Raw genomic sequence first — 21,297 nt, forward strand, 5'->3', positions numbered from 1 at the left:
TGTTTTTGTTTTTTTTGTTTTTTTTTCTTTCTATTATTGTTTTAATTCTTATTCTGTTGTCTTTTTATTTCTTTTTCTAAATCGATGCAAATGTACTAAGAAATGATGAATATGCAACTATGTGATGTTATTAAGAATTACTGATTGTACATGTAGATTGGAATGATTTCTAATTGTTTTGTTAATTCTTTTTTTAAATAATAAAAATAAAAAAAATAAAAAAAAATAGTATATTGACATTTTATTATGAATTCTGTTTATTCAGTTTTTTGAATAAGTAATATATTCACATGATTTGAGAATGAGAAGTCCCTTTACTGCAGCTCTCTCATATCTATGCTTGTTCCCTTCCATACACACATGAAGGTAATCACATCATAAATTTTATTGTGACTCCTTCCAAATTACCTTCATGCATGTATAAGCAACTGAATATACATTCATATTATCCTAAGTTTTAAGTCATATGGTATCATGTCCGTGTCCCTATTAAGATGTTGATCAACAGATATTTATTGAAAGAATGATCATGATGAGAGAGTAAAACAGGATTTTTCTTACTTTCTTTATCCCAGGGAATCCTCTAGTGGTTCCACTCAGTAGAGGTAAACGAGATTGGGTTTACAATTAAAAATCCTCACTTAGCTGTCTTACTAAGGCAGAGTGGAGCAATTTCCTTTGTAGGTCATTGCTTTAGCCTTCTAAAAGACACTATGACTTCTCCTGAAAGCAGAGGTCTTTCTTATTAGAGTAATACATATTAACCAACATTCAAATTCTCTTGCCACTGAGCCAACAAAATGATAGAATTAGTTACCAAGACAGAATATCAGAATTCCTTCCTAGGAGAAAAGCACCTCCTGTTACTAAAATGATTCAGCTGTTAAAACCCTTTTAATAAGATAAAATAATCCCTTCTTCTCTTCTATTTCTATGACTCAGTGTTTGAAAAGACTTGCAAAAGTGACTACTAGAGTTTTTTTTAATTAAATAATTTAAGTGGAAGTTCTCTTCCTTTTGGTACTTCTTGTATTAAAAATGGCCCAGCACTAGAGTAACTTTCCAGGCATCTACAACCTCCAGATGGGTCCCTGGAGGTTATTTCAAGATAAGTCCTGAAACCTAGCCCAGGCTCTCCAGAACATCAGATAGTTCTATCTCCCTACCTCATATTAGTGACAGACCCTTCCAATACCAAAAATTTAGAATTGCCATAGGCCAGACAACCCCAGAGAGAGGTATGGAAAGATTAAAGGTGATGGTGGAATTATACATAAAAGATAGGACTTAACAAATGAGTATGAATGCTGAATCATTAAATTGATATCTCTTTTAAAAAGTCTCCAGTATTTTAGAGCAGCTAGAAGTAAAAAACCTTAAATTATGAAATTGTAACCAGTGTCAAAGTCTGAAATATGTTCTACATAATTGTGGTGTTGTGGTTTGAAATTTGTAGCTATTTTATATATACGTTATTGTTCACAAAAAAAGAAGGGAAAAAAAGTTGATTGTGATGATAAAAAAGTATGTAAGCCCTCTAGCCTCCTATGTTCTGGAGCAGCTAGAAGGAAAAATATGAGAGGATCATACGGTAGCCCATGACAAACTCTGGAATCTGTCCTGTAACTACTTGTTAAAGAGTGCTTTGAAAACTATTGCTTTTTTCTTTGCTTTGTATATATGTTATTCTATACAATAAAAAACGGTTTAAAAAAAATGGCCCAGGAAGAAAACATACTAGTTTAGCTGAATCCAGAAAGTTCTGATGGATTTGAATCAATTAATATCAGGCAGGAAGTAATCATTTGAGATAGTTTTTTTCCCCCAGAAATGAATTATGTGGGACAGTTTTTTAAAATATGTGAGCCTCTGTTCTAGTTTGCTAGCTGCAGGAATGCAACACACCAGAGATGGATTGGCTTTTAATAAAAGGGGATTTATTTTGTTGGTTCTTCAGAGGAAAGGCAGCTGACTTTCCACTGAGGTTCTTTCTTATGTGAAAGGCACAAAATGGTCTCTGCTGGTCTTCTCTCCAGGCCCCTGGGTCCCAACAACTTTCCCTGGGTGACTTCTTTCTGCATCTCCAAAGGCCTGGGCTGAGCTGCAAGTGCTGAGATGAGGAATGCCTAGCTGCTTAGGCTGTGCTACGTTGCGCTCTCTCATTTAAGCACCAGCCAATTAAGTCAAAAGTCACTCATTGCAGCAGACATGCCTCTTAGCTGACTGCAGATGTAATTGGCAACAGATGAGGTTCACGTACCATTGGCTTATGTCCACAGCAACAAAACTAGGTATGCTCACCTGGCCAAGTTGACAACTGAATCTAACTAACACAGCCTCTTAGATAAAAACTGATTATTTTTGCACGATAAATGAGATTTATAAAAATGCCAGCTATATTGTACACTGACATAGATTTAATTCACTCATATGAATTGACTGCTTGTTCTAAGATAAAACAAATAGTCACAACTGCAATAGCAAAGACAGATGAAAACAACATGATGATAGTAAGTGACCAAACGGGGATATCAGTGATCCCTTGTAAACTGTAATGACTAGATTCTTATCTGGCAGCTGACAAAGCTCATTTTGAGATAGAATTTAAATTGCTTTTTGGTTCTATGTCTTTTCAGGAAGTGCTAACTGTACCAATGGCATATTAAGAAAAATGGGGCTCGATAAATCCCAGAGTGGTTCGAACAGTGAATAAAGAAAGTCCCCTTGGGGGAATAGCGAGAAAGGGGAAAAATTCAACTTCCCCATGTGGAGAATTCCTGATGTTCTCACAAGCAGTGGGGACAACCCAAGCAATAGGCTAAGACCTCAATCATGGGGTTTGTTCGTATGAAACTTATCCTCTCAAAGGATAGGCTAAGCCTACTTAAAATTAGGCCTAAGAGTCACCTCCAGAGAACCTCTTTTGTTGCCCAGATAGGGCCTCTCTCCGTCTCAGCCAACACAACACACAAACTCACTGTGCTCCCCCTCTCTTCCTGGGACATGACTCCCAGGGGTGGCAACGAGGGACAGAAATCCTAGAATGAGCTGACATTCAGCACCAAGGGATCGAGTAAACCTTCTCTACCAAAAGGGGGAAGAGAGAAATGAGACAAAATAAAGTATCAATGGCTGAACAATTCCAAACAGAGTCAAGAGGTTATCCTGGAGGTTATTCTTACATGTTATCTAGATATCACCTTTTCAGTTAAGGTATATTGGAGAGGCTGGAGAGTAAAACCTGGATTAAAGAATAGATAAATAATGGGGGAACAAATGTTGAAATGGATTTAGTGAATTGAAATGCTAGTGATCAATGAATGGGAGTGGTAAGAGGTATGAAAAAAAAGGGGAAACAAAGGCTAAAATACCTTGGGTAGATGGAAATACTGGCGGTCAATGAGAAGGGAGGGGTAAGGGGTATGGTATGTATGAGCTTTTTTCTTTTTATTTCTTTTTCTGCATTGATGCAAGTGTTCTAAGAAATGATCATGGTGATGAATGGAAAAAAAAGGAAAAAAAAAAATCAAAAGACCCGAATAAATGGAAAGATAGTCCATGTGTATAAAAAAAATAGAAAAATGGGGTTCAGTTTCAGGGAAGACAAAGTCTAATCTTGGCTTTGCTGCAGAAGAGCTTTGAGCTTCAGTCAAATCCTTGACCTCTGTCGTCAAATATGAGCAGATGATAATTTGCTGCAATTTGTTAAGATGCCTTTCAGCAATGAAATTATTTCATTAAAATGGCAAGAATAATATGAAGGGTGGTCATTTGGCCTCCTTAATCATGATTATTTTGAGATGAGTGAGTGAAGTGGAGGTAATTATGATCTCTCTCATTGATTAAAAATCAGAACATAAAATTTTCAAAAGCAGTGATTTAAATACATTAGTTTCTTTTTCTATAAAAAAAGGTGATGTCAGCTTAACAAGTGATGTCTTTCAGTTTGACTAAGATATTTTGTGCTAACTTGTCATTCTGTGTTTTTTTTTAAACTTTGATAACTTGCTGAGGGGTTCAATTTGACCATAATCATATACCATTTGTAGGTATCAAGATATAATGTAGATTTATGAGTCAGCTGCCATCCTGAAAGAAAATAACTGTTAATTTTTTTCTGGGTTGTAATACTTATAATTGCATCGTGGATACATGTGAAAGACCTAACATATTTTCAGGTTTTTGAGCCACTTAAACTTGGAGTAGCAATAATAGTTTTAAATACCAGCCTCAATAAAAAAGAAAGGTAATGAGACATAAAATATAATCTAATAAATTATAGTTATTTTAAGCTAATTTACAATTTTATAACCTAGATGAAGCTTGGGGTTTTTTTTTATGTGCTCTCCAAAGAAATTAACCATGAGGAAAAATGACCAAAGCAGTAGAAAAACTCCCAGTGAAATATGAGATGACACCTGGAGAAATGGCCTGGCAATCTTCAGAGATGAAAATTACATCTGAAAAAAGACGATATTTATTAGCCTTATTTCCCTCTTCAGACTGTAGAAGAAAACTTTTCAATAAGAAGTGCTGTTATCTTTAAATCAATAATGTTTACTGATATACTAATGACGTTCTTATCTGTCTTTTTTCCTAAATCACTGCACAGACTACCGTGAGGAAAAGAAAGTCTTAAATGGTAAGTCACGTAAATTTATAGTTAAATGTAAATTATACTCGCATCCTTATGACAGTGTTGCTTCACAGAATAGTATGAGGTATATAAATATTTTTTATACTAAAGATGTCTTTCCTTGCCAAACTTAGAGAATTTGACAGAACTTTACAGGTCCCTTACTCCAACTATTATTCATATGGTATTTCCTCCTATAATATCCCTGAGCACCCAGGTATTCATCTGCCCTTGGCTTGAAAACTTGAAGTGACTAGGAGTTCCTCTTTCTGAGACAGTACAATACTGAATAAGAATACTTCAGGTCTGAAACTAGAGAAAATAGTCTGTATTGTAGACTAATTGATGAGTGCGAGATACAACACCTGAAGTTGTTTGATGGTAGAACACCGCATTAAAAAAGGTTTGAACTCAGGTTTCATTTGACTATTGACTCTTCTGTAGTCTACATGCCATCTTAGCTTACAGACTTGTTACCAATTCCCACCACCTGTGGCTTCCAGAACCTTTCATTTCCTCTTGCCCACCTTTGAATGCACTTAATTAAAGGTGGCTTCCATAACAGCATAACACTCCTCAAGTGTCTGGCTAGCACAGTTGCCTCTTGTGACTGGGATTCTATACACACACACACACAAGTGCACATGTGCATACATGTACCTGTATATGTACATAAAATATATTTGTTTATACATTTATATTTATTAGCTGCCTCTTAATGTGGCACATTTAAACTTTTAGTAAGTCTATGTATTGAAGGTATGAGCTGCCTACCTTCTTTGTCATTCAAACAGCTGTTTAAAATAATGAATGAGCTAGACTACTTAAGTATTCCACTGAAGACATCAATAAGCACATTTGGGAGGGAAAATATTCATTCATTTCACCTTGATTTACTTAATTATTTTACTTCATCCCACATTTACCCCAGATTTCTTCAACTTATCCACAGGGATATTTATGTAAACCTTTTTTTTTTTTGGCAAAAATTGAAATCAAAATATATTCTACTTGATTATGACGTTCTTCTGTTCTAATAGGAATTTTATTTTTATGGTAGTGGATAGTTTTTCACATGTTTAGAAGTTGTTTTATTTGATTTTATCAGGTTGACAGGTAGTTTTTATTTGAATTTGAAGAGGAAACAGTGTTTTGCATAAATGATGACTGAGATAAAATCCAGATTTTCTGGTCCTGATAAAATCATATAAGTTCAAAATTGGCTAATGATTTATGAATTCTATTGCCTGCTTTTTCTTATAGAAAGTCTTAGGTGGTGATGCTTTTTTTTTTATTTGTATATCTTGGAGTCCGTCACAGGAAAAATAGCATTTATTTCTTCCATGAAATATCTTTCAGTGCTTCTCAAATAATTTAATAAGAATCATCTTTTCTTGCCTTTTTGGTATTTTAGAAAAAAAATACATTTTAATTATTGTAGTCCTGTCATTTGTTATAGTTTTAGTTTTGTGGTTGGAACATTCTTCTTTAGGGTTCACTGCTAATTAGTTCACAGCCTTGGCTTTGTTATGTCATGTCTCTGGAGCTCCCTTTGTTCATCTGAAAATTGTGTTGTGCAGAGTTGTAGGAAAAGAAGATGGAAATTGAGCCATAAGACATGGGCTCATGGCTCACCTTCAACAAGATAATTATGCCTGTTTCACATCTTATGTTTCCACTTAAACTTGTATATAAACAGAGGGTTCTGTGGCTAAAAAGAATCTTGGAAACCTCTAAACTAGCTTATCTCAAAAATGCCTCCCACTCTAATTTTATATAATTACTATGCTTTCTAATCTTAGAACTCAACAGATACTGAACATTTATATATTTTTCCTGCATAGTTGGAGAAATATTAATATAATCGATGCAGTGATTTTTTGGAAGTCTTTAGCAGCCATCCTTTTTTTCCCCAAACTAAACCTTGAGGATATAAGCAGTGCACTCAATGTTTGCAGAATTTCCAGAGTTCTCCCATCTTTCAGAGTTTCCAAGAACAATTTGAAAATCACAACCTTAGTGGGCTTTTAAAATGCTATGTTGATGCATGCCCACAAGCATGACTAAAAAGAAAAAAGACATAGTACCATGTGTTGATGAAGTTGTAGAACAACTGGAACGCTCATACACTACTGATAAACAGTCTAAATTGGTAAGCCATGGAAGACTGTTTAGTATTATCTACTAAAGCTAAACATACACATACCCTAAATTGAGATAGTAGCTACCATTGTGAGAGGAGCAATAATTGGGAGATGGAATAAGGAGGGTGCTGGCTACATGGGTGTGTTTCACTTTATGAAAATTCATTGAGTTCTGTATTTATGATTTTTGTCCTTTTATGTATATGTATAATATTTAAGTAAGAAGTTTACTGAAAGGATCAAACCAAAATTTAAAAATCAAAAAAAAAAAAAAATTCTGAAAAATGCTGTGTGGATGAACTGTAGCTATTTTGTTTTTTTGATGAAGGCATGCTTCCCCAAAGCCAAGTGACAGATACACTTGCCAAAGAAGGATCTAGTTCTCCAAGGTATGCATTCTTGTTTTATTTTTTAAAGCTAAATCAGTCTTCATATTTTTTAATATACATATTAAAAAAAATACTCTGGGTTTGATTTATTGCTTACTATTAACCCATGCTTTTTTGACATGAGAACTGTAGTGCTTCTTTCATCAGGTCTTGTTGGAGAAGGTGTTTTTCTATTAATGTGACATTTTTAATACAGTGGAAGTTCAATCCCTTTTAAACCTCAAAACTTTAAAAAACTATTAAATTTTTTGTCTGATCATAAAATGTACATTCATCATAGAAAATGGAAAACAACAACAATATCAAGGAAAGTAGTAAAATTCAGTTGTAATCCCATTACTTTAGATGTGCTTAACATTTTCAATTCCTTGCTTTTTATATATTGTAGGAAATATAATACCTATTTCTGTTTTATTCTATTTTTATAATATTGATATCACAGTATATTCTGTGAGCAGTTTCCTATCATTAAATAGTTTTTTTTAATCTATTTTCAGTGGAACTCTTTTAAAATGTCTTATACACTAATCTCTTAGTTAACATTAAATTAAACAATACATGTATATTTTTGTTAATGGCATTTCAAATATCTTCATGGTTCTATGTGCTCTCCATAAAGTCGTTCTCTTACCTCCTCTCTCCCTATTGCCAGTCCACATAATTCTAACAGCAGCTTTGGTATCCTGCTACACTTGTTAAATCTGTTAAATTATTTCATATGAAATTTTAAGTAAGTCCCTGAGGATGCCTACTATAGTATTTGCCTGTGGGTACTTATGTATAGGTAATAAGTGCAAATCCAATATCAATTTGGTCAGTAGCTATGGCAAGATGGAAGACTTAGTTTTTTATGTAAAGTTTTATTGTTGATCTATTAAACAACCTTGATCAGTTAATTTCTTTAGTAGTAATATGCTTGTGACAAGGAAGGGTGAAGATAATAAACATATATATTTCTTCAATGTTTCTTTTTGAAAAAAAAACATTTTGTGTTCTATTATTGCCCTGGTAAAAGATTTTAGTAAGGAGATGTATAACCTTTATAAAAAGTATCTTCTTTTGCTTTTATTCCAATTTGGAATACGCAGAATAGAAAATACTTTAAATTTGGAAATAACTCAGTGATATAATGCAGAACTTAGCACATCATATGACCACTGTTTTGTTTTTAAAAAAATTGTAAACTAGAGGAAGAGATTTGTTATGTAAATTTTAAGCATTTAATGATTTAATATGTTAATGCACATACTTGTCAATATAATTATTCATTCTTAATGTTTTACAGCTATGACTGGTTCCAAACAGAGTCTTCTGTTACCATTGTCATATATACTAGACAGAAGGTAAATACATCTTTAAAATCAGAAAAAAAGACTAAATGCCCAGTAAATATTAGCCATGTGCTAGATGATTTTCTAAGCATTTTTCTCATATTTACTTATTTACTTATTTAGTCCTATTAACAATAATAGGATAATAATAATACCATAAGTTAGGTATTATTATTATCCCCAGTTTACAGATGAGCAAACAGAGTTGTTTTACCTATAGTCATTCAGTAAGGGACAAATCCAGAATTTGAACCCAGGCAGTGTGGCTTCCAAACATATACCCCTGGACAACCATGCTATCTAGCCTCTTAAAAAGATCTACAAACTAAATTAGGAAGTACTTATGTGCCTTTTTGTGATTTTTTTTTTAAGCATAGAGTACAGAAGTGAGAATACCAGTTAACTGCACCATAAGAACAAGTTTCCCGACTATAAATTGGGATTAGAGAGACAGGAGAGAGGGTACTACTGTGGCTTATAAACATATATCACTAATGGGGTTCATATGTCCTTGTGAAACTACAATTGTATAGATAATTCATTCAATTAAATACTTATAGACATTCACTTCATTTAAGACACTGTCTTAGAAGTCACGGATCTAAAGATGGGCCAGTTACATAGACACTTGGCTTTCATGGAGCTTACAGCCCAGTCGGGAAATCAGATAAATAAAAACACAATTTACAGACATATTCTCCAGCAGCTGGCAAGGTTCCAACACTTTGAGGAGCTGTGTAGATGTAAAGACATTCTGGCAACTTGGAAATTTTAAGAATTCGTGCTACTTCTGTAGCAGCAGAACCACGTCTGTCCTGGGGATTCCTCTGACTCCACCATTCTGCATGAGCAACCTACTTCTGTCTGATACAGCCAAGGGTGAGAGAAGCACTGCTAGTCCCATCTCCCACTCTCTTTTGTGCAGTCTAGAACTAAAAGCCAGGGGCTAGGAAGGTTGAAGTCTACTCTCACAGGTACTATCAGTGGGGCACAGATAGGTTGATGACTAAGGGAAGGCTTTCTATGTGAAATAATGTGTTCAGTGTGTGATATAACTGATAGGTACCAAAATAGCACCAAGGCTATGTCAAACTTTGAGACTAAAAATTTGTTAGTGAATTGGTTTTTTTTTAATAGGCTGAGGTTGAGAAGTTGTATCACAAAATAGTGGAAAAGTTAAAACGAATTCATATATCTTAGCTTTTAGGCCTACTCTGATTCTGGATTCTGGTCTGATTCCTTTTTTTTTTTTTCCCCACATTATTTAGTAACAAGTTTTATTGAGCAGCTACTAGGTTCTAAGCAATGTTTTAAAGATAGTCTGTTCTACTTTGAGTTTAGAGACTAGTGGGTAAGGCAGATATTAAACAGAGACAAATATATAATTAAAATCATGATATGTGCTCTGAAGGAAAACTGGGTTATATGAGAGAAGAAAACAAGAGTAACCTTTCTTTAGCTGGAGAGTTCTATAAAGAAGTGATATATGAATTTCCAATAATTATCTTAAAAGGATAAGAAAGTCAGAAAAAATTTACTTTTTAACCTTTTCTTTTTGCTTTCTGTTTAAGGATATCAATTTAGACTCAGTAATAATTGATCATCAGGATGATTCCTTTAGAGCAGAAATAATTATCAAGGATTATTCATATCTCATACATATTGGTGAGTACCTTATTTTTGTTAATTGAAACAACTGCAGTTTCCTTTAAGTATGATAGTAACTTGGTCTACAGTCTAGGTAACTATAATCTTTTATCTCCTATCTTCATTTTAATTTCTCATTTTTAATGTTTTTTTCTGTTCCTTCTTCATCCACACTGAAGAAAGTTCTAACATGTTTAAGTTTAAGCAATTGGATGTGGTTAAAATCATAAAATATAGAATATGTATTGGCCAGTTTGCTAATTTTCTTGTACTTGAGACCTACAAACAATTCCCCTGTCATGTTGGCCTCTTCTTTTCTAGCTCTCTCACAAGAAAGCAGCCTGAACTGTGAGGTTGCTACTGTATCCTTCAGATGCCTGGCCTTTCATGGCCAAAGAACAACCATACAAATCCCTTCTGTCTCTTGAGATACTATAAATCTGTCAGAAAAAAAGATCCAGTACTCAAAAGGCCTGTGGCCAAAGATTCTTATTACACTTTTCACCCATACTGAACTTCTGCCTCTAGGATTTCACCCTTTTCTCCATGTAAAATGAATTTATATTCTTCTGTGAATGTTATGTTTTTCTTGAGAGAAAGTAGAAATGAAACAAAAGCAACAAAAAGAAAATAATAATGGTGTTTTAAACATGTACTCTTACTTGAAGAACATTTCATTTACTTTTGTAAAACCGGCTGAAATTCTCCAGATCTCAGCCAACTTGGCATTCTGCTTATTGTTTTGCTATGTTGATGAAGTACCTTTAGTTCTGTATTTGGTCAGGGCGGATAAATGTTTTTCTCCCCCTGCCACCATTTGTTAGATGAATCAAACTCAAACCTTAAACTTTTCCTCTAGAAATATATCCTACGCTATTAAATGTTTTGTTTTTCTCGTTTTTTAATATATAAGCTCTAATGGGTGTTGCCATATAAGGGAGAGTTTTGTTTTGTTTTTCCTGTTAGAGAGGTTGTGGATTTACAGAAAAATCATGCCTAATATACAGGATACCCCTATAGCACCCTATTATTCACACCTTCATTGGTGTGGAACATTTGTTACAATTAATGAAAGTACATTTTTATAATTGTACTATTAACTATAGTGCATAGTTTAACTTAGGGTTCATTGTTTGTATAGTGCAGTTCCATGGATTTTTAAAAATTTTTTAATATTTTTTAATTTTTAAATTTTATTCTGTTACCATGTGTACAACCTAACTTTTCCCCTTTTAACGATATTCAGATAGGTGTTTTGGTGCTATTAATTATGTTCACAATGTTGTACTACCATCACCCCATCCATTACCAAAACATTCCCATCCAAATAGGAAAATTTTCAACCTTAACTTCCCATTCCTTATCCCCACCTTGTCCCTTCGTAGCTATAGTCTAGATTTTGACTTTATAAGTTTTCTTATGCTACTTATTTCAAATCAGTGCGATCATACAGTATTTGTCCTTTTCTGTCTGGCTTATTTTATTCAACATGATGTCTTCAAGGTTTATCCATCATATGCATCAGGACTTTATTCCTTTTTACAGCTGAATAATATTCCATTGTATGTATATTTCATATTTTATTTATCCATTCATCAGTTTATGGATACTTGGGTTGCTTCCATCTTTTGTCAGTTGTAAACAATGCCACTATGAACATAGGTGTGCAAAAATCTGTTCAATTCCCTGCTTTCAGTTTTTTGGGGGTATATACCCAGTAGTAGGGTTGCCAGGTGATATGGTGATTAGAATTACTTAACTTTCTGAGGAACCACCAAACTGTCTTCCACAGTGACTGCCAATTTTACATGGACACCAGCAGTGAACGAGTGTTTCTGTTTCTCCATATCTTTTCCAACACTTGCAATTTTCTGTTTTTCTAGAAAATAGTAGCCATTCTAACAAGTGTGAAATTGTTTTTCATTATTGTTTTGAATTGTATTTCCCTGATGACTAATGACGTTGAGCATCTTTTCATGTGCTTTCTGGCCATTTGAATATCTTATCTAGGGAGATGTCTACTAAAGTCTTTTGCCCATTTTTCAGTTGGGTTATTTGTCTTTTTTGCTATTGAGTTGAAGGATTTCTTTATATATTCTGGATATTAATCTTTTATTGGAAATGTGGTTTGCAAATATTTTCTCCATTGTATGGGTTATCATTTTATTTTCAAGATAAAGTCCTTTGAGGTTCAAAAGTTTTTTATTTTTATGAAGTCCCATTTATCTATTTTTTTCTTTTATTGCTAGCAAAGTCTTAAGAAAACATTGCCTAACACAAGGTCTTAAAGATGTTTCCATATGTTTTCTTCTAGGAGTTTTATAGGTCTGACTCTTATATTTAGGTGTTTGATCCATTTTAGATTGTTCTTTGTGTAAGGTGTGTGGTAGGGGTCCTCCTCCATTTTTTTTTTGCGAATGGAGATCCAGTTTTCCCAGCACCATTTGTTGAAGAGATTATTCTTTCTGAATTGGGTGGTCTTTGCTCCCAGTCAAAACTCAGTCTGTCTCTGGTCAAAAATCAGTTGGCCATTAATGTGAAGGATAATTTCTGAGCTCTCAGTTCACTTCCATTGGTCTGTATGTCCGTCCTTATCCTAATACCATACTGCTTTGATTACTCTGACTTTGTAAGAAGTTTTAAAATAGGGAAGTGTGAGTCCTCCAACTTTACTTGCCTTTTCAAGATGGCTTTGGCTATTTGGGTCCGCTTAGCTTGCCATATAAATTTGATAATTGGCTTTTCCTTTCCTGAAAAGAAGTTTAATTGGTATTACACTGAATCTATAAATCACTTTAGGGGGGATTAATATCTTAATGATAATTAGTCTTTCAATTCATGAACACGGAATGTCTTTCCATTTATTTAAGTCTACTTTGATTCTTTTCTATGTGTTTTTTATAGTTTTCTGTGTACCTGTCCTTTACTTCCTTGGTTAGGTTTATTCCTAGATATTTGATTATTTTAGTTGCTTTTGTGAATAGAATTTTTTCCTTGATTTCTTCTTTTGATTGTTCATTGCTTGTATATAGGAACACTCCTGATTTTTTCTTGTGTTTGGCCAGATTGCTGAATTCTATTTATTAGCTCTAGGAGCTTTGTTATGGATTTTTCAGGATTTTTTATATATAGGATCATGTTTTCTGCAAATAGGGAAAGTTTTCTTCTTCCTTTACAATTTGGATACCTTATATTTCTTTTTCTTGCCTAATTGCTCCAGTAAGGGAAAGTTTTAAACAAAAACTCAACTGTCTAGAAAAGTACACATTAATTATTAACACTGTCATGATTTTAACTGAAACCTCTATGCCAAGATTTGTTATAGCACTTTCACCAATCTCACTAATATTGTAGCTAACAGCATATCTAATATACTTGTAAAAATCAAGGGAAATATCCTACTGTCAAAAATGGATATATGTAACTCTTGCTTGTTAATATTCGGTCTAAAGGACTAAAATAATGCAAAATTCTAAGAGAATTCTGAGATAACCACCCAGTGAAATTTAGAGCAGATATTTGTAAGAGTATTTTTTGAATCTCCCCCTTCTAGAATGTAGTTTCCATAAAGGGGAGATTTTTGTCTGTTTTGTTCACCATTGTATCTATAACACGTAGACACTATCTTTGACACATAGATGCTCAATTAAAATATTTTTGGAATGGATATTGGACTTTAGAGAACAATTAAGAAGGAAAACCTAAGCTGGACCCAGGCCTGGCTTGTGTTCTCATGTGCACACTGGAACGTGCATGCTCAGATGCTGCTTTTCCCTGCCGTCCTCCTTTCCTGCTTCGTAGGTTGTGAATATAGGACCGTGTTTGGGAGAATGTGGGTTACCCACTTCTGGACAATTGAGTTTTTACTCTTTAGTTAATAGGGGAGAGAAATGCAGACTTTGAGGAAATGTGTAGTTAAGTAATTTGACTCTTCATTTTAGTTGTGTAAAAAGTTCTTGGTCTCTCAGAATAAATTTTACTTCTCTTATGGGGCTTTACATAGTGTATAAGGGAACCATTGAAATTATATTATTTGGTGTTTACAGACTATCTGAATTGAAATTGGATTGTAATTAAATATATGTTTCTTTCCCAGGGCTAAGCCATGAGATTCAGGAAGAGTTTTCTGGTAAGCTACTAAGAAAAGAATAAATGAGAACTGATTTATATATATATATATGTGTGTGTACAGTGAGAGAGAAGGAAAATGAGTGTCTTCTTTTTCACTTGTGTATTCTCATGTTGAAAGGCATGATTTTTTTTACATAAACAAATACAATTTTTAAAATGTGTTCTTTTCCCTCTGGCTTTAGTCCCCCCTCCTGCCTTCCCCCCTTGTTTTCCTTTCCTCATATTCTTTACATCTGTTCACCCTTTCCTTTTTTGCTTCTTGAAAATGAAAATTCTGTCTCCTTTCCATTTTTCCTTCCTTTCTGGTCTCATTTCTGCCCTATTCCTGGCAGTGCAGCTTGTAAGAAATATACTTGACCAAACAAATTTTTCTTAGATATATCTTCTTAAATGTTTAATGTTAAGAGCATATTAAATTTATTGCTGCATCAAAGTGTGGATTTTACCTACAGCAGTTTAACAGCAAAAGACTCATAAAATGGTGGAGGTTTTTGTTTTAAAGTACTGTTGGAGTACCTTACACTGGTTCAGTGTCTATTCTTACTATATACTATAGTAAGCTCTGTAAATTATGTAAATTTAGCTCTTTAGATTCAATGATCATGTCTTTATCTTTGCTAAGCATCAAATCATCCCTCATTGAAGTGGATTCATTTGACCAATCTATCTTTAAAAAGTATTATATTGGGCGGGCCATAGTGGCTCAGCGTGCAGAGTTCTCACCTGCCATGCCAGAGACCTGGGTTTGTTTCCCGGTGTCTGCCCATGCAAAAAAAGAAAAAAAGAAAAAATGTTAAATCCTACTGAATACTGTGCTTACAGTGGGTAAGAACACATAGATTGTTTATAATGACAAAAGGTAATTTAGGTCTTTAAAGGCATATTCAACTCATAATTTTACCAGGGTATAAAAATCTTATTTTATTCTCATATATTTTAAACTTTTAATCACTCATAAAACAGGTAGGTTCTCTATTATCAAAGATTCACATGAACTATATTAATTTAATCCATAATTTAAATTAATGTATTAAGGATTCCATATTCATTAAGGGCTCAGTATTGTTCTATTGAATTTACTCATAAGAACCCCCTCAAATCCCAGCCAAGAAATGTTAAAAGAGAATACATTAAATTTGCTTTTGAGGTTCATTCAGTGTCTTATTTGTATATGGTAGCCCTATTTTATTTTTCATGTGTTAATTAGTTGCCTGACTGTATTTAAATTTTTATGACAACTAGTAAGACCTATTAGTTTGGTCCTTGATAAATTAATTTGGAAGAGGCTAATCAGAATCTAAAATAAATTAAAAGTGAATTTAAGTGGAATTTCTTTTCTTTTCAGTGCAGGTTGTTGAGAATGTGGGAAAAATAGAGATTGTCCTAAAGAAAAAAGAAAATACCTCTTGGAAATATCTTGGTCACCCTCTGGAGAATCATAATTCACTTATTCCAAAGAAAGATAGAGGTATGCTGTGTGTTCTTTCTAATCAGGTGGTCATGAATGGTTTTAGTGTCACGTGGGAACCAGAGTTTGCAAGCCTCTTTGGAATGAACGGAAGTTTCCTTTCATCTGCCTCTAGGAAGTTGAAAAGGACATTGCATGTATCCTACTCTTTTTTTCTCACAGCCATTAAATTTCAGACTCTTCCAGCTAATGCTTAGGTGTAACAAACTTGTTAGGTAATGATACCTGGACTAGAAAAGTCCACATGCACTTAGATGGTTGTCTTACCATTCACTCCTTAGGTTCCTTTTTATTAAAAGATGTAAAAACAAGTTTAAGTTTATGCCTTGTATGCACATCTAATTTTTTTCTAGACATGCTTATTTTTTTTACTGCTTAAGTAAACCGTTTTCTAGTTTACTCCCAATGTATACCATTTATTTCCTTCTTTATTTTTTTAAGCTTTAAAAAAATCTAAATGTAACGTATATTCAGAAAAGGACATATATTATGCTCGAATTTTCAAAAAGTTATTGGTTTTTTCCTTGGAATGGGTAAAATTTGCTCTTTGTTCCAAATGTTTTGAAATTTCACAATGATATGTCTAATGTGGGTCCGTTTTCATCCTTTGTGCTAGTTTTCAATATGAAAATGTATGACTTTCAGTTCTTGGAAGTATTCTTGATTTTTCTTCCCTTCATGGTCTTTGCTTTCCAAGTTTTCTTCTCATATTGGACCTCCTTAACTAGTGCTCATAAGACCTTTTCTCCCTTAATTTCATTTTTTCCCTTTGTTCTGCTATTTTCAGAGATTTCTTCAGCTATACCTTCCAAACTTTCTATTCATTTACTCATTTCTAAAATCATATTTTTAAGTTCTAAGAACTCTTGATTTCTGTTCCCTTATTTTAGCATACCGTTTTAGCTTACCGTATCTTTCTGAGAATTACTGATAATGTTTTAATATTTTCTACTCCCTGTATAACCTCTGTGTCCCCCAAGTATGTTTGTTTTTAGTTGTTATTGGTTTGTTTTGGTCTTTGATATTGGATGCTTTCTTTGAATGCCTATTGGTCCATGTTGATCTGCTCATATTTTAGGATAGGCCCCTAAAGGTGAATGGAAGTTCTGTGCATGTGCATGTGGCTTGTTGACAGTAGTATTCATTTTAGGGTGATCTGCTGGATTGTTTCTTTGGGAAAACTCCAATGTCAATATTTCGTTCAGAGTCTCCAGAGTGAACAGTCTCCTACTTTGCACCCAGTACTCCAGGAGCCATGTGAGGAAAGACAGTTGGTAGTGGTGGGGCAGTATGGGAGGTGGTGGTCTGTAAACTTCACTTAATTTTTCTATTTTTGCCTAGTATACCTGATCCAGAGACCCTTTGGTTTTACCGTTTCAAGGGAAGTTTTAAAAACTAAAATACTAACATTTTTCCTGGATTGGAAAGGTTAGTAACATGGTTGTACTAAGCAGAGAAGGGCTTCATATGTAGAATGGTGAGGTTGGTGTCTCTAAGCTTCTTTTTTTTTTTTTCAGAAAATTTTAATTTTAATTTTTTTAAATTAAAAAAAATTTTAATTTTTTGCATTTTAACAATGAGATAAATCAGCTACTTAGCATTATTACAGAGTAAAAACATTATTTACAGCCCTGTTACATCAATCCAAGAATAGCAAACCTCCACGAATAGTCAAAAGGCATCAGCTCTTATGTATTGATTCTTTAGCAGTTTATTGGTCATATTTGAATTGTTCATATATGCAGAGGTACTCATTCAAAACTTTATTAACACAAAAGCTAAATGAAACTAGAATTTTTCAGTTCTTAAAAGAATTAGCATGAAAGTTAGTGTATAGATGAATAAGAAATAATATAGGCACAATGGGATAGAGATTTGAGTGGGCAACAAGTACATTGTACTAAACGCTTTTATGTATTAAAAATCCTTCCAACATAAATCATTAGGAAATACTGATATTCTTGGGAATGTTAAAGTCCCTATCAATAAATTTTGTTGCTTTTGGACTTCCGGAGAAGATGGCGGCTTAGTAAGACGCGCGGGTCTTGGTTCCTCCTCCAGAACAGCAACTAAAGAAACAGAAACAATATGAAACAGCTCCCGGAGCCACGACAGAGACCAAAAAAACAGCGTACCCCATTCTGGAACGGCTGAACGGGCAGGGAGAATCCGCTGCGGTGAGATACCCGAGGGGCACGTGTTTTCCCGGCCGGGGCGGCTGGCGACTGGGGTCCCCTCCACGCATGTGGCTCCCCGGTCTGACTGGGAACGTTGGATAGCAGGGCCCTCCCGCCACGCTTGGCGTCTCGGGCCAGCTGGGCAATTTCGACCGGCACTCCCCCAAGCCGCGGCGGCCGGCGACCACCCCCCCCCGACGCGTGGTTTCCCGGGCCGACTGCAAGATTCGGATTGGCAAGTTAAAGGAGCCACAGCATCTTTTACTGGTGGGACCCGCAGACAGACGAGCACCACAAGCGCCACCTACTGGGCAGGAAAAGAAAAACAGAGCCCAGAGATTTCACAGAAAAACCTTTCAACCAGCCGGGTCCCACACCCAGGGAAATCTGATCAAATGCCCAGACACCAGCAGAAAATAATGGATGACGCTCAGAAAATTGAAGATATGGCCCAGTCAAAGGAACAAACCAATAGTTCAAATGAGATACAGGAGCTGAGACAACTAATGCTGAATATACGAACAGAAATGGAAAAACTCTTCAAAAACCAAATCAATAAATTGAGGGAGGACATGAAGAAGACATGGGCTGAACAAAAAGAAGAAATAGAAAATCTGAAAAAACAAATCACAGAACTTATGGGAGTGACGGACAAAGAAGAAAAAATGGAAAAAACAATGGATACCTACAATGGTAGATCTAAAGAGACAGAAGCTACAATTAGTGAACTGGGGGATGGAACATCTGAATTCTAAAAAGAAACAGAAACTATAGGGAAAAGAATGGAAAAACTTGAGCAGGGGATCAGGGAATTGAATGACAATATGAAGCGCACAAATATACGTGTTGTGGGTGTCCCAGAAGGAGAAGAGAAGGGAAAAGGAGGAGAAAAACTAATGGAAGAAATTATCACTGAAAATTTCCCAACTCTTATGAAAGACCTAAATTTACAGATCCAAGAAGTGCAGCGCACCCCAAAGAGATTAGACCCAAATAGGCGTTCTCCAAGACACTTACTAGTTAGAATGTCAGAGGTCAAAGAGAAAGAGAGGATCTTGAAAGCAGCAAGAGAAAAACAATCTGTCACATACAAGGGAAACCCAATAAGACGATGTGTAGATTTCTCAGCAGAAACCATGGAAGCTAGAAGACAGTGGGATGATATATTTAAATTACTAAAAGAGAAAAACTGCCAACCAAGACTCCTATATCCAGCAAAATTGTCCTTCAAAAATGAAGGAGAAATTAAAACATTTATAGACAAAAAGTCACTGAGAGAATTTGTGACCAAGAGACCAGCTCTGCAAGAAATACTAAAGGGAGCACTAAAGTCAGATACAAAAAGACAGAAGAGAGAGGTATGGAGTAAAGTGTAGAAAGAAGGAAAATCAGGTATGATATATATAATACAAAAGCCAAAATGGTAGAGGAAAATATTATCCAAACAGTAATAACACTAAAAGTTAATGGACTGAATTTACCAATCAAAAGACATAGACTGGCAGAATGGATTACGACCCAGCAATACCACTGCTAGGTATCTACTCAAAGGACTTAAGGGCAAAGACACAGACGGACATTTGCACACCAGTGTTTATAGCAGCATTATCTACAATTGCAAAGAGATGGAAACAGCCAAAATGTCCATCAACAGACGAGTGGCTAAACAAACTGTGGCGTATACCTACGATGGAATATTATGCAGCTTTAAGACAGACTAAACTTATGAAGCATGTAATAACATGGATGGACCTAGAGAACATTATGCTGAGTGAGTCTAGCTAAAAACTAAAGGACAAATACTGTATGGTCCCACTGATGTGAACCGACATTCGAGAATCAGCTTGGAATATATCATTGGTAACAGAGACCAGCAGGAGTTAGAAACAGGGTAAGATAATGGGTAATTGGAGCTGAAGGGGTACAGACTGTGCAACAGGACTAGATACAAAAACTCAAAAATGGACAGCACAATAATACCTAAGTGTAATGTAACTATATTGGAACACTGAATGAAGCTGCACCTGAAATATAGTTTTTTGTTTGTTTGTTTGTTTGTATCTTTTGTTTTTTTTTCTTTTTCCTTTTTATATATATATATATTTTTTTATTAGTATTATTATTTTAATTCTCTTCTCTGTATTAACATTCTATATCTTTTTCTGCTGTTTTGCTAGTTCTTTTCCTAAATCAATACAAATGTACTAAGAAATGATGATCATACATCTATGTGATGATACTAAGAATTACTGAGTGCATGTGTAGAATGGAATGATTTCTAAATGTTGTGTTAATTTCTTTTCTTTTTTTGATTAATAAAAAAAATTTTAAAAAAAATTTGTTGCTTTTGTCTGTTATTTTCAATCTTTTAATCTTTAGAGGTTTTTATCTAAAAAAAAACATACACACAGTTTTGCTGGCATTTTAGGGGGATTCAGAAGAAACTAACTATATGTATTCAGTTTACCATCTTTAGATATTTATAATTGTTATAAATATTTGACATTATGAAGTGCATTTATAGATAATATTTTACGTTTCCAGAAAAATAGCAAGAGCCTTAATTTGAGTATATGTGCATGCAGAAGACTTATTTTCAGCACTGTGATATGAAACAAACAAAAGTAAATATAAATTATTTTCCCAGATGGAAGAAAGAGCATGCACAAATTGAGATTGAAGAATATTTTTATTAAAAAATAGGTGACCAAATACAAATTATGAAGATACTCTGAGGTATCACCAAGTGAACCAAGATGGGTTTGATCTTGAGTGATTTCCTGAAGGGAATGAATTCTGAATAACATCTTGATAGTGGAGTACATGGAGTTCATTAAAAAAAAAAAAAAAAGTCCTGTGAAGAGGTTTCCATAAAAAATTTTATATTACAATGAAGGGGTTTCCAGGTAGAGCTTCACATTGCCCCTAGGTATTTTTGTGCTAGGCAGTTTGCAGGTCATATAGAAAGGAAAATGTAAGCTATGTGTAGGAAAAATCAAGTGGATTAATTTGACCAGAGCCAGAGTTCTGAGTTTTGGATTAGGCAGGATCACACTGAATTATAGTATGGTCTAGCACATTGGAAGAAAATGGGAAAGAGAATACAAATGAAAAGAGAGATTGTTAGAGTGAAATCTCTTGCTCTGAATTGTCTGATGTATCTAGTGATTGAAAAATTATAGTAAACCAGATAAGAGCCAAGTCCAAGGGATAAATAACACAAAGAACCAATGCTGAACTTGATTTGGAAATAGTTAAGATAACCATCATTCAGGGACTCTTATCTGAGTAATTGTCTGAGACTGCCCATGAACTCCTTTATCCCTGCTGTAAAATTCTCCTTGAGACCTACACCACAATCAGCTTTAGCTTTC

The 21,297-nt window shown here is 34.4% G+C and overlaps 1 protein-coding gene across 2 annotated transcripts in view; it reads left to right on the forward strand.

Moving 5' to 3' along the window:
* Positions 1-21,297, forward strand: part of CYB5R4 (cytochrome b5 reductase 4) — a 96,926-nt gene that overhangs the window by 39,449 nt on the left and 36,180 nt on the right. For both annotated transcript variants that reach the window (XM_077162351.1, XM_077162352.1), the window contains exons 5-10: positions 4,613-4,642; positions 7,109-7,169; positions 8,455-8,512; positions 10,072-10,165; positions 14,244-14,276; positions 15,624-15,746. In XM_077162351.1, the coding sequence (XP_077018466.1) occupies positions 4,613-4,642; positions 7,109-7,169; positions 8,455-8,512; positions 10,072-10,165; positions 14,244-14,276; positions 15,624-15,746 (399 nt within the window). The remainder of the gene's footprint in view (positions 1-4,612; positions 4,643-7,108; positions 7,170-8,454; positions 8,513-10,071; positions 10,166-14,243; positions 14,277-15,623; positions 15,747-21,297) is intronic.

The sequence above is a fragment of the Tamandua tetradactyla genome, chromosome 5 (assembly GCF_023851605.1).
Source record: "Tamandua tetradactyla isolate mTamTet1 chromosome 5, mTamTet1.pri, whole genome shotgun sequence".
Taxonomy (NCBI): Eukaryota; Metazoa; Chordata; class Mammalia; order Pilosa; family Myrmecophagidae; genus Tamandua; species Tamandua tetradactyla.